Source organism: Pithys albifrons, chromosome 8 (genome assembly GCF_047495875.1).
Source record: "Pithys albifrons albifrons isolate INPA30051 chromosome 8, PitAlb_v1, whole genome shotgun sequence".
Lineage (NCBI taxonomy): Eukaryota > Metazoa > Chordata > Aves > Passeriformes > Thamnophilidae > Pithys > Pithys albifrons.
The window spans coordinates 22,640,760-22,666,926 of record NC_092465.1 but is presented as its reverse complement, the minus strand read 5'-3'; the positions used below and the strand labels follow the sequence as shown (position 1 = coordinate 22,666,926).

The 26,167-nt window shown below is 36.3% G+C and overlaps 1 protein-coding gene across 6 annotated transcripts in view; it reads left to right on the top strand.

Annotated features, from left to right (window-relative positions):
• Positions 1-26,167, top strand: part of ATF2 (activating transcription factor 2) — a 48,217-nt gene that overhangs the window by 1,540 nt on the left and 20,510 nt on the right. For 3 of the 6 annotated variants that reach the window (XM_071562812.1, XM_071562813.1, XM_071562814.1), the window contains exons 2-10: positions 2,203-2,237; positions 7,528-7,596; positions 8,233-8,302; positions 10,256-10,352; positions 12,011-12,129; positions 13,690-13,818; positions 19,490-19,668; positions 19,987-20,101; positions 20,281-20,367. In XM_071562812.1, coding sequence (XP_071418913.1) covers positions 8,255-8,302; positions 10,256-10,352; positions 12,011-12,129; positions 13,690-13,818; positions 19,490-19,668; positions 19,987-20,101; positions 20,281-20,367 — 774 coding nt within the window. In that variant the 5' untranslated portion in view covers positions 2,203-2,237; positions 7,528-7,596; positions 8,233-8,254. Of the gene's footprint in view, positions 1-2,202; positions 2,238-5,771; positions 5,921-7,527; positions 7,597-8,232; positions 8,303-10,255; positions 10,353-12,010; positions 12,130-13,689; positions 13,819-19,489; positions 19,669-19,986; positions 20,102-20,280; positions 20,368-26,167 lie in introns of those variants that run through there. The other 3 variants (XM_071562818.1, XM_071562815.1, XM_071562816.1) reach the window with 3 other exon arrangements.

Below are 26,167 nucleotides of genomic sequence, written 5' to 3'. Positions count from 1 at the left end.
GAAAACAGGAGTTTTGTCAGGGGCTGGTTATTACATAATGCATCAAAAGAATTGTGCAATAATAAAAAACCTTAATGTGTACATAAAGTGTAGCAGTGCTGTTAAAAATCCATTTTGCCTTTGTTTCAATACTGATGTTGCATGTTAATGCTTAATCAACTAGTTGAGCCTTTCATCTTCACACTGTAGTTGATGTTTCTATCCTGACTTGAATTCTAGAAATATTTAATATGTTTGGTATGTCTTTTTCCAGAAACTTCTGGTCTGTGCAGCATCTAACATAAGGTGCTTTCAGATCTTAAATTTGATCATACACAGTTTTGTTTTATCTTTTGTCACAACATGTTGAATAGCTTGAAATATTGTATTATTTTTATTCTTGTTTTATTAACTTTTGGATGTATCTAGTGCTAAAATTCCTTTTCTATCATCAGCTTTTTATTTCTTCCACTCTTAATTAATTTAAACTTACAAATGCAGATTTCTAGCTCAGAGAAGTGTTACTAACTTTAAAAGTTTGTTACATCTAATATCAACATTTTTAATTATTTCTTAAAATAGTCTTGAATTTCTCTATAAAAATTATGTATTAACTATTTTCAAAGGAGGAAACATGATTCAATACTTTTAACTGTTTTTGAATAATGAAGATACCAAGTTATCATTGTCCTGCATAACTCAACTGCGTTGGTTTCAGGCAGAATGTGCATTCTAAGGAGACATTGGATATAGTTAGTGATAGAAATATGAGTCAGTATTTAATAACTATGCAGTAAATATTTTTTTCAAGTTTGTGCTGTAATGTTTCCAGTTTTATTCAGTGTCAGTTTCAGTTCATCCTGAGAACCTTTCCATTGGCTTCACTTCAGATAAGAGTTCCCTTCAGTAAAGCATTCAAAGTCATATCATGTTTCCCTTCCTGGGTAAATAGCCACAGTCATTCTTATAATTACTTACAGGAAAGAAGATCATTCTGTTTTAATGGGCAAGAGAAGGCTTGTAGAAGGATATTTATAATATATTTAAAGATATTTTTTTAACTTTAAGTCTTAATTATTGTATTCAATTCTATACTTTGGGAATGTAATCTGAGAAAATGTGAAAAGGAAGTAACTTTTTGTTAAGCTTTTTTTTAAAATTTGTTCAAAATAGTGCAGAAAAAGGAGGTTGGGTTTCTAATGTTTGTTAGGTTGATGGGCAATATGAAGATGTTCAAATTTAGATAATTGAGTTAGGGAAGGGAAGGGCTCGTATCTCTATTAAGGAAAATATAAAAAGATGGGGGAATATTAATCCTTCTGTATTTCTTTTGTGAGGTTCATTGACTTTTCATTTAGCTCCAAGAGCTGTATTCACACAGCCTGAATTTTTAGTAAGTTAAAGAAAGGTCAAGGTCTCTGAAAAATACTTAAGCCTGAGGGTTGAATGAGAAGCCACCATATTCAGCCAACAGGAAGTGTTTGGCCTAAGGGCCTTTCCTTATGCCATTGGTGTTCTCTGTCTACCAGAAGAAGCCTGCTCCTTCAGCAAAGGTGAAGGAACTTCATTGCTTCCTTTCTGTGTATGTCACTATCTGTCCAGCTGGCTTTGCTGTTCTTATTTGAACTTGTTAAGTCAACCATCCTTACTTCTTGCTGCTTCTTGTCCAGATTGTCTCCCCTTTACAGAATTTAGAGAAAGATGGAAGGTATGGAATTAATTTTAGACACCAGATACAAGGAGTTACCTAATAATATCAGCAAAAGCTTCCTAACATTTGACTTTTTTAAAGAAAAAAACTGAGCATTGTGCTACAGGCATTCCAGTCTTCCTTATTCTTCCCTAGAACTCTGAAACATCACGTGTCTTCAGCAGAACAGCACAACCCTTCTATTAAGCAATGTAGCGTGAAGGAGGAGCTCCTCTTCTCCTGTTTGTCAGTTCTTGATATTTGCAACCATTAAATATTCTATGGCTTGTACTTTCCTTGCAGAATCTACTGAACTACCTCTGGCAATCCTACTTTCATTATGAGGATTAATGTTTTTATTTTTCAGATTTTATCTCCTCCACTTTGTTCATCAAGAAGTTTTATTTTTTAGAAATGTGAAATTCTGTGGTGTTACACAAATACAGTTACTCAGGTCACTTCTGAAAGTGCACTGTGATGGTCAAATATTAATTACACTGCTTTTGTTTCACCTTTCTTCTTTTGCTTTATAGGAAACAAAAAAAAGTAGCTATTCCAGTCCCTCCAGGTGAGTGGAGCGATGTTTTTTTTTCCTTTAAAATACAGAATTTTTATTTTTTTAAATTTTGTATCACTTGTTATTAAGGGGTGTATTGTGCCTACTAACTTCTGATTTTTAGTGAAATCAAAACTTGGAAGTCTACCTCTGTGGAAAATTGTGGAAGTAAAGATAGATTCAAATGTGAGAAGTGATTCAGTTTTATGCTGTGAATGCTGTGCCAGTGTCAAAAGTGTAAAGGTGCTCTGTCCATTTTGATTTGTGTTGATTTTTTTTAGTTACATGAGAAAGACACCTCTTTTAATTTTGATGGGTTTAAATTTACCTGTTATGATTTTGGTTTGGGCTTTTTTTCTCTCATCTAAAGAAGTGTGTTAAAAGTCTTGTAAGGATCTAAGCAGAACACTAAATTCATCTCTTCAAGTAACCAGTAAGAGAATGCTCTCCTTTACTGTGGCATGTATGTTTGGTTCCCTTCACTTTGAATAAGTATGCACCTCAAGCAGAGCTCTTAGAGTTAATAAAGACTGAAAAACTTTGACCTTGTCCTTTTATGCTTCACTTTCCTGTTATAAAATGAAGCTTTAAGGTTATTACACGCTATGATGAGACCTGCAGAAAAGCTTAGTAAGAGTTAATAATTCTCTGTACAGTGAGGCTACTGCAGTAAAACAGGACACAATCCCAGATCAAATGTACGGAATAAAAGGAAATGTTGACTAGACATGATCTGTCTTGAGGAAATGCAAACATCCGTAGGAAAAGGCATCACTTGATAGTGTAACACAAGCACTTTCTAATCTTTGGACCCAAAGGAGGCTGAATACTGGTAGGACTACTATAATTCTGACTTGTCTCAGTGGCCTAATATACTTCTTGTCCAACTTTGATCTTTTTCAAAACAGAATGTACAGATGTTTCTTGAGTTGGAGCCATGTGCAAGTGGCCGTCTGGCTGCAGAGTTGGGTTTGCTTCACGTGTGAGCAGTCACAGATAAATCAGCCACTGCTGTACCTGCAGAGTGACAGATTGTCTTCTATGGACTCTCCAGGTTAGGGGAGTGACACACTTGGGAGAATTTGCATCTCTTCTTGCTTGTTGGCCAGCAGAGGAATGCTGTCGTTCAAAGGTTTTAAGGTTTTTGTTTGTGGTGGTTCTGTGTGTTTAGAGCTGTCTTTTCTGTGTTCAGTTTTCTTCCCTGCTGGTAGTGCCAGCCCTGATGTTACAGGAGGGCAGTGTCTGTGTTGCTGCAGTGCCTAAAATAAGTAATCACAGGGTAAGACTGCACAGCCCTTGAGCAGGTTTGTGCATGGAGGTCTTTTGGCACACAGTTTGCTTTCTACAGGTAAAACAGGCTTTAGCTGCAACTCTGAATCTTTACTAGATATGTGTGAAGAATTATTTTTCTTACTAAGCTTGAAGAGGTTTTTTCAAGGACTACCAATATGTAACATTTACGTAGCTTTTTAAAATCTATAAATAGAAAATAAATGCTGAAACAAGGTGTCATTTGTGTTTTCCATGCTCCTGTATGTGGGAAATTAAAAGAAAACAGAAGAACCTTTACCAGTTAAATAAGACATGTCTACAGAAAGGTATTTTGGAAGCAAGCCTCAGACTATGCAGTAATAGTTTCCACAAAGCGTACCCTGGATGTTTAATTAAAGTCTTACAGAAATATGCAGATAATTGTTGAAGCTATTTTTGTAGCACATTTAGGTAAATACCATTAATGTGATGTTTTATAGACACTTCTTTATTTTTAAAATAATCACAGCATCCTAAGTATAAGTGAACTACTTGCAAACCTGTTTTCATTTATATTTTATATATCTTAAAGATGAGTATATATTTATTGTACCACTTATGTTCCAAAAGTGATACAAGAGGCTTTTGACATTTTAAGTAGGCATGATCTGAAATTATTTTCCTTCTGTGTTGAAAGTGTGGAGCAAACACCAAAAAAGTATTTTTTTATTTTAGTACCAAAGGTGATTACACTGCCAAGATCATTTCATGTTTTTCCTGTGTTTAGCTCTGATCCTGTTACTGTGTGACTTGAATTCTATGTATGGATTTCTTTGTGCTACTGAAGGGAATGTAGGGTTGAAAGTTTACAGAAGAAAGTTGTAGTTCAGTGCACTGTAGTAAGAATCATTTCACTGAATGTTTGTTTTATCAGAAGAGATGAGTTAAGGCTGGAGTTTTGCATTCAGATTGGATTCCTTCAGGAAACATCTCTTTTCTATCGGACAAGGTGTTTGCTGTTGCCTGGGTAACAGTCCAAGGTAACAGTCCAAGGTGTCTGTAATTCACCCCTAGTGTCAGTTATTACTTATGTATTTTATTTCTCATTTGGCTGGACGAATAACTTTTTTATCAAGATGGCATTTAAGTTGCTCTTTTTATTTTCAAGGGGATAGTATTTTCTAAATTCTTCTTTCTTACTGTGAAATTCTCACTTTGAGCCATCAGTTTCCAACAGAGAGAGACTCTTGAAATCAGAGTGGAAATTACAAACATTTTTTCTGAAAATTTGCATTCTGTGTATTAGTCTTGTTGTGCCTGTCAAGCAATGTAATCCAGAAGGAAAAGAGGAGGCAAAGGTTTGGTTTTATTTTGTAGCAGCAACAGGTTTAGTTGTTGGGCCATGAAGTTAACCATGCAGTGTCTTCTGAAGCTGTCAGAACATTTCCCAAGTTTGGTTTGTCTCTTGCAGTTGTTTGCCTCTGTTTCTAGCTGTGATATCTTTATGGTATACTTTGAATTTTGGTGTTATCTTGGATTGCTCACAATTTTAATCATTCAAATCTTGAATTTCTGCAAGGACAGAGATTCCATGGCCCCACTGGGTAGCCTGTACTTTGCTCTCAACTTTCTTGATGAGCCTTTCAAATGTTGCATCTCATCCTTTTCTTACACTCTATGCAAAGTCTGGATCTGTCTTCTCTATATAAACACATAAGAAAGAAGGCGGGTCCTTCCTTAACCTTCCCTCTCCATTCTGAACAAACTTTTTCTTCCTTATATTCCTCTTGTTATATAATAGGCCAGCCTCCAAACTGTTTGGATGGGGCCACAGGTGGTTCTCTCCAGTTCATCAACTGTCTTGAGGAACTCAACACAGGATACGCACTCCAGCTGGAGCCTTTTAAGTGCCAGATAAAGGAGAATAATAAATTCCCTTCATGTGTTTGCTGTACCTTTGCTAATTTGTCCCAGCAGCCTGTTGGCTTTCAGTGCTGCAGGTGACATGATGCTGAGTCATGTTCCATTTGTTGGCCACCAGGAGTTGCAGGTTCTGCCCCAAACATGCTTGACGCCGGTTATGTCTCGGCCTCCGCTGCTGCCTGGAGTTACTTCATCCTGTGTGCAAGCTTTGCTTTTGTCTTTGTAATAGGTAAATACAGTTCTTATCAATTTGGCTACACTAATGAATGCAAGCCCTTTGTTTTCTTACCCTGTCACATCCAGTTTCTATTTAGATTTATAATATTCAAGGTCTTGCTTGGAATGTGAGTAAACTTCTTTTCTCTTTTAGGTGCAAGAATTTCAGTGCTTCAAGATAATTTTTTTCCTCAGATCTTAGCTAGAATCTCTTTACAAGGGATTCCCTCACAAAATTCCATGTGGCCTGTAGTCAAATAATGTTACAAAGATGAGGACGTGAATTTATCTCCAACTTTTTTCCAGTAAGTTTGCCAGGCAGACAGTGCTGCTTTTTTTTCCCCACATATATTTAATTTTTACATCAGGCATTCACAATTCACAGGCATCGCAAGCCGGCACATGGAACCAGTCAACAACTTCATATGCAAATACATGCTTTGGTAATATTCCTTTAAAAGGGAAAATGAGGAGACTTAAAAATTGATCTTTACATCTTACCACCTAAGAAAAACGCAAACAGTATGGAGTAGATTTTATGGCTGATCCTCTGCATTTCCCAGAGGCGTGTTAACAAGATCCAGTAACGGTGGAAAAAATGTCCTACATGCACTTTGGTTAATCAAAGTCTTCATCCTTTGGGTTAAAAAAGCCCCAAAACCAGAATTGTTTCTTATACCATCAGACGTTTCTGATATGGATATGACTCTTCTGCTCATCTTACATATCCATATGTGCACGTTGGCATATGGTGGCATATGTAGCTATATATAACTTCATGCTGTCCCATGATCACAGATAGAAAAAAGCAAATTGCTTTTGAGATCTCAATGAGACTGAATCTGTTAGTTTAAACCTGCATTTAAAAAACAAGATAGCTGAAGAAGGATAATAAGCTTTTAGAATAGTTTTTAAGTGTCTGTTGAGGTTCCATGTAATGTAAGGTTATAATCCTAAAGCTTCATTTATACGACTTTTACCCTGAAGCCTATGAATATTCGGACTTGCCCATGACCTTGTTAATACTCTTTATTAGTGAAAGTACCAAGTTCTTAGTTTGAAAAGTTCAAGAAATATTTCATTCCCTCAGAAACTTGAGGCAGGTAATGAACTATTTGCAAAGAACTACAGAACAGTCTCCATTCCTGATTTGGTTTGTCATCCTTTCTTTGAGATGTTAAATGTTTCCCTGAGCTGTCAGTGCCAGAGTCTAAAGTTTCTGGCAGCCATTTATCACTGACTTGTGATCTCAGCTCAGTATGCTCATTCTGTTAGATATATATATATTTGGAATCTCCTGCACTCCATGTTTTGTTTCTTTGCTGTTTGGTGTATCTGACCAATGACACTGGGATCTCCTCCCTAAAGTAATATCCAAAAAGTCTGTACAGTTTTTTACTGTACAGGTACAGGCAGAAGGATCAGGTAATGTGTTCCCTACAGGTCTCTGTGGTAATAAGTCTGAAATTATTTCCTTGGGCTTACTTGATTTGTTTTGTGTCTAGTGCCCAGTGGTGAACCAGAGCTGTACATTCTTAGGTTGGTTAGACAGTTTCAGAAGCCTTGCAGCTCTACATGACCAGTGTACTGGGGGAGAGATGGGTTTATTCTGCTTATGATCTTTAATCATAAAGTCAGCTTCATTCATCTTTATTTGCTTCACCAAGCGAAAGAGTGTTCAGAACTAACATTGTTAGTTCTCCATACAAGTACTCACATTTAAACATGAATTTATTTCCTCCAGGGTAAAGCCACAGATGCCACAACTAGAGGATGTGTTGAAGTAAACCATTCCTTTGAAAAACTGTTGTTTCATGGGTGAAAAGTGGACACTTTGTCATTTATCTTTACAAAATTGTGCATTATTACATTTTTAACATGCATAGTAATTAGCATCTTCTTTTACTTACAGCTCATTGCCATGAAAAGGAGGATATGATAGTTTGCCCTATGAAACAGGTTTATATGTGAAATCTGGCAGGTATGTGTATTGGTGTGTGGGTTGAGTATGCAGAATAGCACTAAATATAACCCATACCTCTTACTTTTTTCCTAAATATTTTTAGCCTGTCAGTAATTTAGTACCTGAAACAGTACTGAAGTGCATGTTTTTGGAATTAAATTTGTAACAGTTTATGCCAAGGGCTAAGTATCAACTTATCTTTAAAGATGAGCTTTAAACAAAGATTGTGAAAAGACTAAGGGGTCAACACTTTTTCCTCATCTGTTGGGACCATAACCTTGACTACTTGGAATTGTCTGCTGCTTTGATATTTTTTTAATTGTGGAAATTGGATCATTATTACAATGTGTTTAATTTCAGTGACAAGTTGTCCTACTGTATTTTCAGATACGTTTTGCAGTTAGTAATGTTACTTGTGAACTCTCATTTCCAACTGAGTGTATGTTCAAAACCTGCTTTGTGTACCTTTTTGTGTACCTTCCATGACATAGCTTGAAATCCATACACTGTTTGAATTCCAGGTACCTGGAACATTGGTATAGCCAGAAGGCAGAAATTGTTGCCCATGGAATATTAAAATATCCTGTGGGTGTTGATTTGTTCATGGTTTGTTGCAATATTTGTAAAATTTGTTCCATTCCAATTTTAATTCAGGTAGCACAACGACCTGTGGAATATGAGTGATGACAAACCCTTTTTATGCACTGCCCCTGGATGTGGCCAGGTAATAGTCTGAACTAAAATTATTAACATTGATCAAATAAAATTAAAACAATGAAATGTGTTTTGAGGGATCACAGAAAAGAGGATGATGATCATTGCTATAAAGTGTCTGTGTTTTGCTGAAAAACAGGTGACAGCAAGAATTTGTAATATTTTGTGTGTTTATCCATTTGCTTTCATTAAAAAAATCAAGAAACAACCTAATTTGTATCAGGTAACCTGTATTTTCCAGGATATTTTGGTGTTGGGGAGCTGATTGTGAAGCTTGCTTGTCACCAATCTTCACAGCTATGGTGACTGCAAATATTTAATAGCATTATTTTGTTTTATGTACATTTTTGTGTATAGAAAGATGCTAACAGTATGCATGTCACAAAATGTATTTCAATTCCTACTGTAGTCTTAAGGTGTTCTAGTAAATAGTATTAGTGTATATAGAGAGGAGGTGAATGTGAGCAGAAAAGTAAAAATACTATGACATGTTTCAGCAGATGGTTGCCTAAAAGGAAGCAGTCTTAACACTTTAATTTAGTAACCTGAAAATAAGTGAATTTGCATTATCTGCTGCATGAGGTGGACATCCCTGCATCCTTTATTCAGAGTTAATTTCATAAGCTGAATCTGTTCATTAAGCTGCTGCCTTTATATAGAATTGGGTTTTTTAAACAAGATGGTTTTAATTTTATTAGCACACTTTGATTTTCTGGATTTTGAGTTCAAGATACTCTCATTTTTATTCTGAAAACTTAGTTCTTATGATGAGTGAGAGCATTAATGCTTTATTAATGGAGCCTTCTGTATTTAAAGTGGGAAAGGACTAAGATTTCTTACTATGTATGTCTAGTATGTTCAGAGACATCAAAAGTAAGAGAAGAGGTCTGCTTTCTCCTAAACAGCATGTTTGTCCCCATCCTGTTTGAATCTCATTGTGATACAAGCTCTGTCAGAAGTGTTTTGGTCATTAAGTCTCATAGAAGACCTTATGGGGCTGGACCAATTGGGATTCCAGTGAAGATGAACAGCAAAGTTTCTGTCCCTGAAAATGGGCAAGGCTCCTCTAAAACAGATAGAATGCTCCAGAAGTCATACCATAGAGTAGATAGGGGGAGTCAGGGTCTGGAGAGCCTCTTCCTCCAATATTCACAAAATAAAATAAGAATTTCAGTGTTTTGTGTAAAATGTGTTCTTTTTAGGAAACCTGCATCTTGGTAAACGCCTCCTTAGATTATGTCAGTTGAAACACTAACTCTACCCAAAATTACAGATGCATAGAAAATTTCAAGTTAGTGAAAGTAAGAATATTTGTTTACAGCATCTGCTTTGTCTTACTGCTTTTTTATAGCATATACCCTGAATTTTAGGAAAAGTATGCACAAAACTAGCATACTTTTGAAAACCTGATAGATTTTTAAAGAGCTGGTAAGTTTAGTTTGTTCACAGCATTTCAGTTGTGTGACATTCCTCCAGTGTTTTCCATTCTATCTGCTTGTTATTTTATGTTGTGAATGGTCAGGGATGGGAGCTATGGTTTATTTTATCTTTATGCTGTTAAGTACAATGAAGTTTGTGATTACAGATCAATTCTCATTATTGTGGTAATACACACAATGCAGTAATCAAATAGTAGTAATCAATTACTAGACATTGTCAAGATTCATTAATATAGCAAATGACCGGTGGTTGATGGAGTCTGCAGCACTCTGAAATTCTATCTTGGACTTGCAGGTACTTACACTATGATTTCCTGATGTCATATTTAGTTACTATGAACGTCATTTGAGTTTTACATTTCTGCTTGGTACTGTTGACCAAGGAGCAAGATGTATCTGCCTAAGAGGGTTGACTTGTAATGTAGTAACGATAGTTTTACATGTTGTAAAAATTGCTTTCTGTGGAATGGCATTTACTCTGTTCACTCAGAATTTAAACTATTTCTTAAAACTTTTTGCTGCAGCGTTTTACCAATGAGGATCATTTGGCTGTCCATAAACATAAACATGAGATGACACTGAAATTTGGTCCGGCTCGTAATGATAGTGTCATTGTGGCTGGTCAGTATATACTTCTATAACAAGTTTGTTCACTTTTTTGCTGGAATGGGCATACATTTTAGGCATTTTCTGTACATAACATGTTAAGAGAATATGAAACATTTTCTTCACTACAGTGTGTGCTTAGGCAATATTTGCTTACATAATTCATTCATCTCAGAATTTGAAGCAGGTACTGTTCTGCATAAGTTACTTTTATTTGGCTCCGATATATAAAGTAAATATTTTTAAATATCAATACTCAAGTAATTGATTAAATTATGTAAAAAGCATTCAGTAAGAACATGCTAATAAAGGCTGTGCCTAAGAGGATCTATAATTAGATCAAACTATATTTCAGTTTTAATTATTGATTGATATTACCCATCTCTTAAATTTTAAAATATATAGCATCTTTTACATATCATGGTGAAATTAGAAGAAGGAATCAGTAATTATTATTCAGATGGGATAATAGAAGAAATATCAAATATTTTGTTTTCATTTTAGCTTAAATTCAAAGTACTTTTACTATATTTCCGCCTCTGAATTTGTGGTATACCCTTGTTCAGTTGTAACTAACTTTTCTTGTTTGTCCGGGGTCAGAAGTAATCACCAATAGATGATTGATTGCATTATAAATTTTAAAGTTTTTGAATGAAGGTATCATGTGCTAAGTATTCTAAAGTTACAGTCAGGATGGAGTTTTTTTCAGTGGTGGAGCAGCCTAAACGGACATCATAAAGGCTTTCAGGCATCATCTGGGTTTTTTTCCTTATAGGAGGCTAATTTGTATGGCCAAACAGACAAAAAAAGATTATTGCTCTTAAACTAGCAGTTAAAATTTTAAAATTCTAAATGTGCTCCTTGGCAATTATACCATAAGAAAGGGAACATGTCAAATAATCAGGTGTTTGAGAATGAAATCGTGGCAGTGTCTGTGCAGCCACATTCCAGTGTAGGAACTGCCATAAACAGCAGGTTATGTTAATAAGTACACATAATAATACCACATTACAGTATTTTAAATGCAGGTAACTTTGTGGCAAATGTGATTCATTTTGACTTGGTAATTACAGGGAAAGAAGGCAAATTACATAGTATCAGAAATTTTGTAGTAAGATGTTTCTGAAATTGCTTCATGGAGTAGTCACCCAGATGGCAGAAGTCCTGTGATTCCAGCTTGATACACAGGCATCATAGGAGTCTGTATGATCTTGTGTACAGTATTTCACTTTACTTCCCTTTAGAAGTTCCGTGCACTGTGGTCCAATTATGAAAAGAAAGAAGTAAACTGGCTGTGAACTGTGCACTTTTTTTTTTTTATTTAAAAGCCTTCATGTGGGCCTTCTCTTTATTGGAAAGTAGAGCCTGCTTGCTCAATGAATTGATCTGCTGTGCACTTGAGAGTAGCTCCCTGTGGTTTGTGAACACAGACAAAATGCTTTGATACCCTCCCAGATGTGTCAGGGGCTCACTGGTTTGGCTCCAGTTGCTGGTCTGTAGCAGGTGGGCTGTGCTGGCTCCTCCCTGGAGGGACAGCAGAGCCCGCCTGCAAGGCAGGAGAGTTCCCACCCACCTGTCTCTTTGTTTGTATCCTGAGAAGTATTTACGATAAGTAGGTTCATAAATGGTATTTTAAAAATAAAAATGTGGGGGTTTTATACACTTCATTTCAGATCAGACACCAACACCAACTCGATTCTTGAAGAACTGTGAAGAAGTGGGCTTATTCAATGAATTAGCAAGTCCTTTTGAAAATGAGTTTAAAAAGGCTTCTGAAGATGACATTAAAAAAGTATGTTCAAAAACTTTTTCTTCTCAGAGCTTCTAAGTTTTATATCAGAAATTCCATTAAAAAAGCAAACTTTGGATTTATATATTGTCTTCTAAACTATACCAATAATCACCTGTTAGCTGCTTGTATATGTTTTATGGAGAGATTACAAATCTGTGATTACTCTTCTGAAAGTTAGTTTATCTGATTAATTTTGCATAGTTAGCATGGACAGTGGGACTTTGTCTTAGCTCCTAAAGCATGTAGTATAAATGCTTCTGCAAATAAAAAATTTTGTTCAATGTACCCTTTGAATAATATTGCCTTTGGTTGACTACCTGGTTAACTTTCACAGGAGGAGATAAAATAATTTTATTTATACAGAACTTGCAGCATCGGTAGCTTCATTTGCTTCATTTTAGTAAAGATTTTTAGAGGTACCTCTTTATGGGATGGATTATTATCCATTCCTGTTAAGCCTCACCCTTGTTTTGTTGCCACAACTATATCAAATCATGTATTTTAAAGTTTGTTTTCCAATTAGTGTATGCTGTTTTTATAACATGACTTATGGTAAAACCGATTCTGAATTTACTACGACTGTACTTTCTGTGTAGTTCACCACTGTCTTGGATGAGATTATAAGTATTGCCAAGTATTTTAAACATTTTGTCCATTTCTTTAATTGATAATAATTTTCCAAGCTTCCCTCTGAAACACAGTCCTGCCATATATCTTAACGATTTATATACACGATACGATCATGGCAAAGTGTGGAAAACTGTACTGCAATGGCACACTTCCTAGGGGATTGATAGTTCAGTTTTTTTTGTAGTATTTCATATTTACATGTGGTATGAAAGCAGATTCTGCTTCTAACAGTCCCCCCCTGTCTGTTAGTAATATATTGTATAGGAAAACTAGGAATTGAATTGAAAAAAGACATCTGGAAGAACTTAAAAACATGAGCTTTGGGGGAAGTTTCTTCCAAAAGTATTTGGATAGCAGACTAGACAGGAGTATAGGCTATCAGATGTATAGTGTTGCTTTAAGTACTGTTGTAAGTTTGTTTCTTTAAGGCATTTCAGATGTCCCACTGGATTTTACCTGTGTAGTAATACAAGATTTGATTTTTCAATATTTATTTGCTGCAATAAGCTTGAAATTAATTGTCCACAGTTGCTTTCTTGATTTGGAAATGTAGTTAAGATTTTCTGGTTTGTGGCATGAGGTGTAATAATTCATATAAGGATAATACCTTAATTTAGCTGTAATTTTTTAAGTGTAACACTCCTTCCTTAGTTGTAATTTTCTTGTGACTCTTGGGAAAGGAAAACTTTAAGAATATTTTTAATTCTCTAGAAAGAAATACTTAATCTGACATTGGTGTTACTGAAGATGGGTGTTCGTGCAGGTGGTGGTAAAATAACCTTGACTGGTAATGCGTCTGCACCAACATCTTTCAAACATCAGCACCTCTGTATTGTTATGGGCTGATATTTGTCTTTAGTTACTTGCATTTTCTTGCTTAGTTTAATTTTTTTGAGATTGAGTAATTTTGTTTTACATTGTTTCTCATAGATGCCTCTAGATTTGTCTCCTCTTGCAACACCCATTATAAGAAATAAGATTGAAGAACCTTCAGTTGTAGAGACAACTCATCAAGATAGTCCTTTACCTCATCCAGAGTCTACTACCAATGATGAAAAGGTCAGAACCTTTATTTTTCTCTTTTTGGAACTTATTTTTGGAGTCTTCTGTAAGTTTTTTGTACATGGTGATAGCTGCACCACTTAGCTGGTTGAAAGGAAAAGTTTTCATTTGCCGTATTCCTGTGGATTTACAAGGTCAATTGTTGAATTCTTTACTTAGCTTGTTCACTACAATTATTTCTTTGCTTCCAGAGAAGCCAGAAGGAAGTCAAATTTAAGATTCATGTTAGAAAATGCTAAAGGGGCTTTTTATTCTTGTTTATGCATCATCATTCATTAAAAAAAACCAATAGAAGTTCCGTTTCTTTGGTTTTATTGTTTTTTCTTTTAAATAGCATCAACAGTTTGGAACTCTCCATGTGTACATTTTTGTTTAGCTTATGTATTACCAAAAATTGTTTTGTAGAAAGCAGGAGGCGTTCTACAGAAACATACAAAACTTAAGCACCAGATAATTTTGTTTCAAGTGTTACACTCTTTAAGGTGTATCATTGTGTTTAAAAGTGATCTCAGGCATTTGCTTGTTTCTTTTACCTGAATACTCCTAGAAGACCGAGGTATTGTCTGTTACTAGAGGATGGTGTAGCCAAATCAGTTTTAAAACTGTTGCTTTAATGAATGAACAGTTTAACAGTAATGTTCACTTCAATATGTGACTTGTAGTGTTTTCATTTTGTGGACTTCTCTTGAAGAACACCAAATGAAGAAAAATGAATGAAATTAAGTATTTGTAGTCTTACTTCTGTAAATAAAAATATTAGGAGCAGAACATGATAAAGCATTAAGGTTGCTTTACTCAGTCTTTATGTGCATCTTTACTGGGTAGTCTGTGTTTGAGGGACTTAGCTGCCTTACTCCCTAAAACCAACAGGATTTTTTAGGATCACAGGGTAATTCAGGATGGAAGGGACTGCAGGATTTTCTGGTCCAGCTTCCTCCTGAAAGCAGGGTTAGCTCTGACATCAGACCAAGTTCCTCAGCACTTTACACACTCTGGCCTTGAAACCTCTGTGAGAGAGAGGCTTTTGTAAAGCTTCTCAGTACAACCTCCTCCAGTACCAGGCTGTTCCCATGGGGAAAGCGTTTTAATTTGGATCTAGTCTGAACCTCTCTGATTTCAACTCTTTCTCATACACTGCCAACAGGAACCAATGTGAGAACAGCCTTGAGTGTGTGACAGAAATTGAAGGGAGTTTCCGTTCAGATTTGTCCTTAAAAAGCTTTGCTCAGTTTCATTAGTTAACAAGGATGAGTGATCCTGGGTAATCAAGGCTATCATGTCTCAAAAATAGTAAAAGTAGTTTATAGAAATATATGTAAAGAGCTGCTTATAGTAAGTGAATCACAGTTCTCTTTTATTTCATTTAGTCTTTATTTCAGAGGTTAGTGTGGGGTTTTTTGCTTAAAATACTTACTCCAAGTAGTCTAATTTTGGCAAGAAGATAATATTAATGTCTTCGTACTGTAAATTCAGTATTTCTTTAGCATCATTACAAGTGAAAATTATATCTTAGTGCTTGGCAGTGTTTATGAGCTTTTCTCATTCAGGATGTAAGTTCAGTGTGTTGCTGTAGCAGAGAAGCTGCTGCTCAGCCCTGTTCTGGTGTCCGACTGGAGAAAAGCTGAGCAAGGCTGAGGGTGGTGCTGCTGAATGTGGCCTGCAGAAGTTGAAAAATGTGACCAGAGCGTTGCTGTTTTCTCAGTTAGATTTTTGTATTTTATAGATTTATTGAAGGAAGGAAGTTGGTGTGCTTTTTTTTTCAGAGCATAGCTGTTTTTAAAATATATACACCACAGTAACTGTTTCATTGGCTGAGTATATTTTAATAGCCTTAAATGATTACAGCCTGTTAATGTATGTGAAAGGCAATTCTAATTTTTCTTGTAGTTGTCAAAAGAATTCCTTGGAGAATCTTAAAAAACTGTGCATAGTTCTTTTCCTAGTTTTCCAAGAGTTCCACAAGTTCTATTAGGCTTCAGTAAGAGTTGAAATTCTGCTTTGAATGGACGACAATATCATTAGAAGTAGATAAAATCTAAGCCTTAAAATAACAATGAAAGCTTTCAAACCTTATGGTTGTATATTAACAGTGCATTGAAGGGTGACCCTCAACAGAGTTTTAAAAGTTGCTTAGTTGTTTTCAGGTAGCTGCTTGCCTAACTTACCTGTTTTAAAACCAGTTGTTTTCTTACAGTAATAATCAATTACACTATTAGTTCTGGCCCTCTACGTTTCTGTATAAAGAATTCTGTTTATTGATAACATTAGAAAGTTATTGCATTATATTTGCTTTTAAATAGAAAATTCTTGAAAATATGCACATCTGAAAACACTTAAGTAAAATAACTATCCTGTTCTGTAATGTCTTTTCCAATTCATTGGGTTTTAGTTTCAAGAATAAAGGAGTTGGAGAAGTCCCTTTAGTAAGTTTCTGATTCCTTTAAATAGGGTTAAATGTTGCATAGGTGGCTAAAGGTAACATCAATTTGACTAAGTCTCACTATTGCAAATTCATCTCTATTTTTCTTTAGCAGAATATATTTACAAAGTATTTTATTCCAGTCAAAATTTATACTTAATTAGTGCAATGCTTTGGTGACCAATTATTATCTGGTGGAACTATGGTTTTGTTTTTATATGCACGAAAAGTGTCGGCCTCCTTTAGGGCCATACTTCTAAATCTGCAGCCGATGTTATTGCCACGTTGTTGCAGTAACTGGCACCTGCAGGCACTTTTCAGTGTAGCGTAGAGCAAGTTAGTGTAAAGTGGAAGTTGAAAATACGTTTTGAACTGCATAAACACACTCATCATTAAATGTGGTAGTTATTTAGTAGTTGAAGATCATTTTTGGTCTTTTAAAGCATAAATGCTGGTTTTAATAACACAGGAAACTGATTGTGTGTATGTGAGGTTTCCATTTTCAGAATCTTAGAGGTTTTTTTCAGAATTTTATACATTAATCCAGTTTCCATAGAGCACTCTGTCTAAAAGTTTCAAACTGCCCTTTTCTTAGCAGGGGTTCAAGGCAGGGAGAGACCCAATTTTAAAGTCAGTATTTATTAGAACACCCATTAATTAACCTGCTGCTATGAATAGCAAACAAGTGTTCACAGAATTGCCATGACTTACTTGCCTGTACATAGTTACCTGGTTGCAGCAGCAGTTGGAAGACCAATCCCATCTGTTTGCTGAGTGGTAGAAGGTTGTACTGACATGTCAGTGACTTCTCGGTAGGTGTTCAGAATTGGCCATGTCAGGCTGGCTGGGAGCTGAGCAGCCTGATCTAGTCAAAGGTGTTCATGGCCGTGGTAGAAGGATTGGACTGGAGTGACCTTCAGAGGTCACTTCTAACTTCAACCATTCTGTGATTCTGGTGAAGTTCTTCAGTGTCCATTCTTTGTCAAGTGCATATGGAATGCACTAGTCCTTGTTTGCATCTAAGTGCCCTCATGACTTTGAATGTTGTCTGAGTTGTGCAGCATGTTCATGCCAGCATGCAGGTTGGGCTGGTGTTCTGAGTTCATGAATTGTTGCAAATTCAGCAAGGATGGTTTTCTCTGAGGCTTACCTGTTCTTGAGATAATTGCACACACTGCACTTCTTTTTTTGGCCTTCTGGTACTTAGAGAAGCCACTGGCAAAACCCACACAGAAGGGGCTGTTATGGCATTGCTGTTGTTGGGAATGTGTAAATATCTGGTTAATTCGTGCTTTTGTATTAAAGCTGTACACCTGGGTCCATGGCTGCTGGTACCTGACTGTCCTTTTCTCCTCTTTGATGGAATTTAGAATTACTTTGCGATAGCTGTTTGTTCTGGGGTTTTCGTGTACGTGCGCTTGTAACGATACATATACTTTTCTCTATATATGTGGTTGTCATGAATGAAGATGTTTCAGGTGAAAGGAGGAACAAGGAAAAGACCTCAGCTGGCTGTTAGAGGCAAATATGGATGTGTCTGTCAAAATCCTACAGTGGGAACAGACTTTTTAGTGGCTCTTTGCTCACAGTAATGAGACAGGTAATAGTGGCAAACAGCAGGCAGGAAGGGGTGAAGTTGAATGCAAATTTCGGAATTGGGCATTGCCATGAGATTATCAGGGCAAGTGTTCTCTTATACCTTCCTGTAGTTTCCCACAGTCAACCAGTTCAGTCTCCTTTATGTTTTCCCTTTGACTCTTCTCATTGAACAAGATCTGTATAGCTGTTGTACCAAATTCCTTATTTGCAAAGGGGTATTTAATCTTGTCCTAAGAAGCATTGGGCTTTTTATTTTTTTCTGTTTCTGAAATTCCAAACTGGATGTTTTCTTCTTTTTACTGAATGCTTATCTGTAATTCTAGATACTGTGTTCAAATATTATGCCCCAGATTGGTAGTAAAGAAAAACATTCTGACTTTCACAATGTTCACTATTATTCTCCAAAAATTCTTCATTTACTGTGCATAGTCTTTTGGGTCCCTTGAGGAAAAGCCTGAATGAACTAATGAACCCTGATGACAGATCCAGATTTTGGAGCGACAAAGTTTTATCATCTAAAGTCCTTTCTTGTGTGGAGCTCATAGTCTGCCAGCAAGCACACCGTTCTGTGACTTGCTCGGAGGAGCACACACATTTTGCATTAACAGATGTAATAAGAGAAACAATCTCTTAAGAGAGCTAAGGCCTTACTATTTAAAACTTTGTGGATGTATTTTCGGAACTTAAGCTTAATTCAGAGGAAATAATGACCAGTGCAGCCTGTATGGCACAGGTATGAGATGTTCTCTTTGAGTTATGGTTTAACAGCAGAGAAAAGTCTGCTGGTCTTAAGAGTGTAATTTTATATGTCATTGATTTCAGTAGCTATTGTCAAAAGAATAAAACTTGGACAAGCCTGTCTGAAGGTAAATTTGAAGTCTGACAGTATCAAGGGTTTCCTGAGAAGAAAGGCTTTGGTTACAGCAAGGCCCTTCTAGGTTTTCAGAAACAGCAAATGCAGGTATGACATTCAGTTGATAATGTACTTTACCTGATTGCTAAGCTAAGAACTATGGTGATTTCTGTCCACTCTTTATTTGCATTCAAAAAAGTTTAAGTCCTGTGCTCAAATCCTTTTTTCTGCATTAGGATACACATATATTTTTCAGAGTTCTGAATGTAACAGTCTAAGTATTTTTATCACTCGAGTAAAGAGAGCTACATAGGTAAGGGATAAAAGCTTAAAAAAGTAGCTTTTTTTTTCCTCATTTTTACTGAACCATAAAACTCTTGTTTCTCTTGTTTAAGTCCAGAATAATGGACTGATACTGAAATGTACATAAGGACACCATAAAATGTTTTCCTTATTTGGAGAGTGGGTAAACATAATAGTGGTGATAAGGGCATGGGTTTCTTCAAAAAAAATTAAAATCTGATGATAACTGAATTATAAGTAATAGTAGCCTTAGCATAAATTGAGCCAGGTTTGTCATAAAGCCAAAATCACTATTGTTGGAACAGATTTTACTATGATGGTTTAAATGATTCATCCAGAGGGGATTTTTGAGTGTTCTTAATTTTATAACTGATTCTACTTGCATAATGTTATTGAAATTCTGATTTGTTCTATCAAACTGTGTCCATTTAACAGTCAGAATTAGTGGCCTGTAGTTGTGTTTTACAAACCTATTAACCTCTCTTTTTCCTCAGGAGGTGTCACTGCAGCAGCCTGCACAGCCCACGTCAACAATAGTGCGTCCAGCATCACTACAAGTTCCTAATGTACTACTTACGAGTTCTGACTCAAGTGTTATTATTCAACAGGCAATACCATCACCAACTTCTAGTACTGTTATTACCCAGGCTCCCTCGTCTAACAGACCAATAGTGTAAGTTACATAAATCCTAGTAAAATATTTTCTTGCCGAATTTAAAAGTTTTAATTTACTTTCAGTTACTGTTTCTGCAGTTAATGTATGAATTTGAGATGCTTTGGTGTAATGTGGTGCTTTACTACACATAAAACATGTAACTTTCACTACATGTGAGATATAATGCCATGTTTTCCACATCACTAAGTTCATATTTTTGATCTCCAAATGAATATTACATTACACCTGTAAAAAAACAAACCAATTTAAAGTAATGTGTAAACTTGTTCTCTTCTCTGGATAAGTTTTCTTTTATATAGTTCATTCCTTTTTCAGTCCAGTTCCAGGTCCTTTTCCTCTGCTGTTACATCTTCCTAATGGACAAACCATGCCTGTTGCTATTCCTGCATCTATCACAAATTCTAATGTGCATGTCCCTGCTGCAGTTCCAGTAAGTAAGCATGATGCTATATTAATTTGAAAGTGGAGCAGATTTGCATTAAGTGCAGCATAGAACTTAGTTATAAGCACCTTGATAGCTGTTTTGGCTTCAGAGGGTAGTGCTGTCATATGCTTTCTATTGTGATAACATACTCAGGTTTTCTTCATTTTTATACTTTATCTGGTCAGCTTGTTAGACCTGTCACCATGGTGCCTAGTATCCCAGGAATCCCAGGGCCTTCCTCCCCACAGCCAGTGCAGTCTGAGGCTAAATTGGTAAGTGCAAAACTCCATTATTCCTCAAGAAGAATAACTTCAGAAATTTTTTAAATTCTGTTGCTTTTTAAAACAGCTTTAGTTTTCTTTTGTTAGTCTAAATTCTGCAAGTACAGATTTAATAAAAACAGAATAATAATGGCTGAATTTATTTTACAGCTCTTTCCAGTTCAAGCATCTGTTAGTTCTGTTGTTAATAGCCATTTTGATTTTATTTTTAAACATTCTTTTAAATTCATTAGATTATTAGCTAAACTCCTTCTTACTCCTTGTATTGGAAGATTGGGTATATTAGTTGGAAGAAAGACAAGATTAGTAGCATCTTAACGGTGAACGTTTCCTTCAGAGAAGCAGAATTATGTTTCATCCCAAAGGACATGATACTTCTTAAAAAACGAGGAAAAGAAGGTTTTTTTCAAAAATGTTTTCAGAATCTCAACTGAATATAGTCCATTTGACAAGAGTTTTGTAATTAGATATATATTATTGACATAGTTAACAAACTGTTATGTGTGGAGGTTGTTTCTGTTCTGTTGGGCATTTTGAGGGGGTTTGAGGATTATTCAGAAAAATCATTAGTAAAACAAGAAAAACAAATTTTGGGTTGATTTGGTTTTTGGTTGTTTTTTGTTTTGTTTCTTAATATTAGTGATCCATTTGTAGTGGTAATTTGAATTAATTTCTTGAAAAATTTTCTGCAACATTAGATAGTTGCTTCTCTTTTTTTGCTTTCTTGTGTTTTTATTCCAACTGTTCTAAAGCAATAAAAAATCTGTTATTAAACAATAATTAACCATTTATGTATTTAAAAGATTCCTCCATAAACAGTGTCTGTCCTCTGAAATAGTGTTTGTCTTCCTTCAGCTCTTACTTTATGCTAAAATAATCAAGAACACCTGCTAGATTAAATATATTTTTCTACATTAATATTGGTAGGTGTGAGGATGCCCTTAGCATTCTTTGATATCTCATTTCTCTTGACCTAAACCTGTGGGGTTTCTTTCCTTACCCATTTTCTCTTTGCACTCCACAATATGAAAAACAGAGTCTGGGAGTCCTGGTTATTCTGCTGTCTGGAGTAATGGGATTCCAGCAGGGTGGGCATGCTGGACCGCATTCACCAAATACTGAAACTACTGGGGAGAAACCATTACCACTGCACTCACTGGTGCTGTCTGATGGGGTCCAGTCCTCCGTCAGTTTCCTTCACTGTTCAACACAATGACTTTTGAAATAGTATAGAGAGGGACAGAAAGGAAGAAGGTCTGTTTCTGTGCATCCTTGTCCTCCTAGGAATGGGAGAAGGAATATTTTAATACTTGAGGAAATAGTTAAATGTAACCAGCTCTGATGAAATGAATTTACCTTAAATCCAGAAGAGAAGAATATAAGAAGGTGAAAACAAGAACTGTTTTCTCAGAAACTGCACTTACAGGAGACTTACGCTCTGCATTCTGCTTTGTGAAATCCATGAGGAATTGGTTCCAAATAATTTTTCAGATAGGCAAGAAATTAGATTTTTAAGTGTATTACTGAATGACTTGATTTTGGAAAGGTTTAAAGGCAGAAGGGAAATACAGGTATGTGGCAAAGACTTTGGTCTCATGTTGGAGGAAGCAATCACTCAAATACAAAAAACCCAAAGGTCATTGGACTTAAAATTTAACAGTCTCATCAGCCTTCTTATTACAATAGCTAATGTATGCACTTCAGTGAGACTGTAAAAAGGGTATTTGTAGTATTTCTTTCTTGTTGCTTAATATAAAGCATAAGCAGAATTCAAGAATATCAGAAGTATGAATATTTCTTATGCTCATTTACTTTTATATAGTGCCTAATCACAAAAATAAAAATCTTAATTTCTTACCACTTTGAAAGTACAAGCAATTTAATGAGAAACTTAATGTTTATGTAGAAAAGCTTCCAACAGGAAGATAAACTCTCTGTGCCATGGGCTGCATTGTTGGCAGATATGTGATGGTTTATTAAATGCAAAGTTCTCTTTAATTTTTAAAATGTAAGTCTTTGTGATACGAACCCTCTTCTTTTTCATGTATCTCTTGAAAATAACTTTGCTTGCTACATACTAAGTTCTGTGAATGTATGGTAACCAGGTTTATTTTTCAGTTGTGTTCCTGGTTAAACTAACAGAAGACTTAACGTTCAATTTTACTGCTTCCCTTTTATTTCATTAATAGTTCACATTTAGTTTTGAATAACAAGCTATTACACTGAAATTTAATAAATGAACAGTGTGTGTTTCATGTATTAATGGTATACTGCAATTTGTGGATTTATTAGTATGGTTAAGTTAGCAGAACACTGGAAACACGTCCTGTGTCCCGTTGTGTACCATAGCTGTATTTCCCCCTCGTGTTGTGGGGCAGTCCTGAAGGATACCAGCCCCAGGAGCTGGAAGACAGGGATGAGGAGCAGAACGAAGCCTCTGTAATCCAAGGGAAAATGGACAGTAACCTGATACAGCACTTGGACACACTCAAGGTTATGGGCCTGGATGGGATCCCAAGGTTACTGAGGGAACTGGTGACAAAGCTTGCCCAGCCACTTTCAGTCTTTTACCAGCAGTCCTGGCTAACTGGGGAAGTCCCAGGTGACTGGAGTAATATAATGTAAATGTGATGCTCATCTTCAAGAAGGGCCAGAAGGAGGATCCAGGGAACTACAGGCCTTTCATCATGACTTCTGTGTTGGCAAAGATCACGAAGCAGATGATCTTGAGCTCTATCATGTGGGCATAAACAGGACACCCAGGGTATCAGACCCAGCCAGCATGGATCTGTGGAAGGCAGGTACAGCTTCACTGGCCTGCTTGGCTTCTGTGACAAGGGTGGCTTACTTAGTGGATGAAGAAAAGGCTGTCAGTGTTGTGTGCCTGGGCTTTACTAAAGCCTTTGACATTGTCACAGCATTCTCCTAGGGAAATTGATTGCTTATTGTCTTAGTCATACTCTATGCTGGGTTAAAAAAAAGGCTGGATGGGCTGAGCCCAGAAAGTGCTGCAGAATGAGGTGAACTCCAGCTGGTGGCCAGTTATAAGTGGGTTCCCCAGGGCTAAGTGTTGGGGACAGTTCTGTTTAGTATCTTCATTGATGACCAGAACAAGGGGATTGATCTCACCGTGGTCAGTTTGCAGAGGACACCAAACTGGGCAAGTGTTGATCTGCAGGAGGGTAGGAAGGCTCTGCAGAGGGATCTGGACAGGCTGGGCGCATGGGCCAAGGACAGTTATATGAGATTCAGCCAGGTGAAGTGTCACAACCACCACAGTCTGGGGGAAGAGCGGCTGGAAAGCTGCTTGTTGGAAAAGAATCTGGGGGTGCTGGTTGGCAGCTGACTGAACATGACCCAGCAATGAGCCCAGGTGGATCCTGACTTGTATGAGAATCAACAATAGTATGGCAGCAGAATCAGGGCAGTGGTTTTCCCCTTGTACTCGGCACTGGTGAGGCTGTACCTCGAGTCACATGGATATTGAGGTGCTGGAGCAAGTCCAGAGAAGGGCAATAGAGGTGAAGGGTCTGGAGAGAAAGTCATATGAGATGCTACTGAGGGAGTTGGAGCCATTTAACCTGGAGAAAAGGAGGCTCAGGGGAGATGTTACTGCTCTCTCATAAGAGAAAATGGCCTCACGTTGTGCCAGGGCAGGTTTACATTGGATATTAGGAAAAATTTCTTCATAGAAAGGGTTGTCGAGCATTGGAACAGATGGCCCAGGGAAGTGGTGAAGTCACCAGCTATGGAGGTATTTAAAGACATGTAGATGTTGCACTCAGGGACATGGTTTAATGGTGGACTTGGAAGTTCTGGGTTAACGGTTTGACTCCATTAATTAATCTATGAAGTCTGTCAGCCTAGTATTCTCAATGTCTTTTGGACAAAAAGCTGGATGAGAGGAAAAGCTATGATGTTCCCTTCACAAAAATTCCAGGAGTCAGGTTTTGTATAGATATTTTGAATTTTCTTGGCTGTCGTTTTGTTTATTTGTTATTTATTACTTTGGGAAATTTTTTTGTTGTTCTCTATAGATGGACCTTGCAATCTCATGGATTTTTTTCATATTTCATTATAAAATGTAAGAATAGAATATGTAGCAAATACAGAAAACATGCTTGAATAGTTTCCTAACTAACTTCCCTAACTTCCTCAGGTATTACAGTAAGTTTGGTACTTACTGTATGAGGTGCAAAGTTTGGAAAGTTAACAGGGTTTTTTGTATCTCAGAAGGGTTTTATCATACTTGCTTTTGGTTCTTTGAACCTTTCTTTTATTTAAAGACCATACTTGGTATTATGCTGTTCTGCATTTTCTGCTATCCTATAACAATACTATTTCAAAGTATTCTAAATTGACACACATTTGACAATTTCAGAGGTTGAGTAAAATTCCTGAAGAATTGGTTGGTGTAACTTTGTCATGGGGTAACACCAAGTTGATGAATTGTTACCAGATCTAGAGCTGTCTTGTGTAGAAGGCACAATTCTATGTTTTGGATTAAATACCTGGCACAAACCAAGGCAGAAACTAGGCACTTGCTTTTGTGCTTTGTGCCTTTCTTTGCAGAGGCTATTTCCACAGTTCATGTCTTGCATGGCGTTTCAAGGAGCTAATGTAATTCAGAGTTTTGTAGTAAGAAAAGCACTTTGTGCTCTGATTTCATTCCTTGTCACAGTCATTCATTTCTGTCTTACCTGCTTACAAAAGGCTACTGTTGTGTAACTTCTTTGTTTTTTTTAAGTGAAGGTGAGAACTGATTAGATAAACTTCAAATTAGAGATTGTAGTGCCATTGTTTCCTAATGGTATGAAATTAATTATTTAAATATGAATTTTGATAGCTTAATTTCTACATTTTTATTAACATGAAAAGAACACATTTTTCTTTATTTTGAAGGATACTTCCTGTTTTCTTATGAGCTGCATATACCAAATTGTACAAAGAGCATCCTATATTTCTTCTTTATAAATTCATGAATGAACTTTAGTAAAACAAATTGGTATTTTCATTTCTAAAAGCTAAAGCTTAAAATAACTGGCAAAAGACAGCTTTGGTAATGGGCATAGGATGACTTCCTGTAGGATAGTTAAAATTTTTCTTCTGCTGTCATAGAAGTCTTAAAACCCTTTAAAGATAAGGAAACTAAGATACTTGCTGACTTTTTTCCCACTATGGACAGCTTTTGGAGACTTCTTCCCTTTGTACATGGGCTCTGTTACAACATTTAAAAGGGTTTTTAGATTAGAGTGTCCAAGCTTAATGCATAATAATCAGAACTGTGTATTTTTTTCTATGTTTCAATCTGAAGTGTCAGACTCCTTCAACGTGGCAGTTTTGGTTACTCATGTGAAGTGAGTTACTAAGATGTCACCTCTAGAACTTCTTTCTTTGCTGAAATGCTCATTTCTCTGGTTACTATCAAAGTTGCTCGACACTAAATGATCATGTGAAATCTGTAGAGGAACAGTTGCATTTGGAAACAGGTTCACTGAGTGAAGTAGCAGATAACAAAATGTGTATCAACTGCAAGGACTCATGACTAGGAGGAAAAAAAAGTTATTAAAAAAAGAAAAATGCATAAAACCAATGACAGACAAAAATTTAAAAATTGGCTATGCGGTGAGACAAATCCTTATGATTGGTGATGTTATTGCAAGAGGCTCTTGACTGAAACAGCTGACATTTAGTGGAAGAGTGCATTAAGCCGAATTTTAGTGTTTGCTTCACCATAGAAACATGTATTGTGCTATGTGTGTTTCAGTGCTGTAGAAGAATTACATGCAAT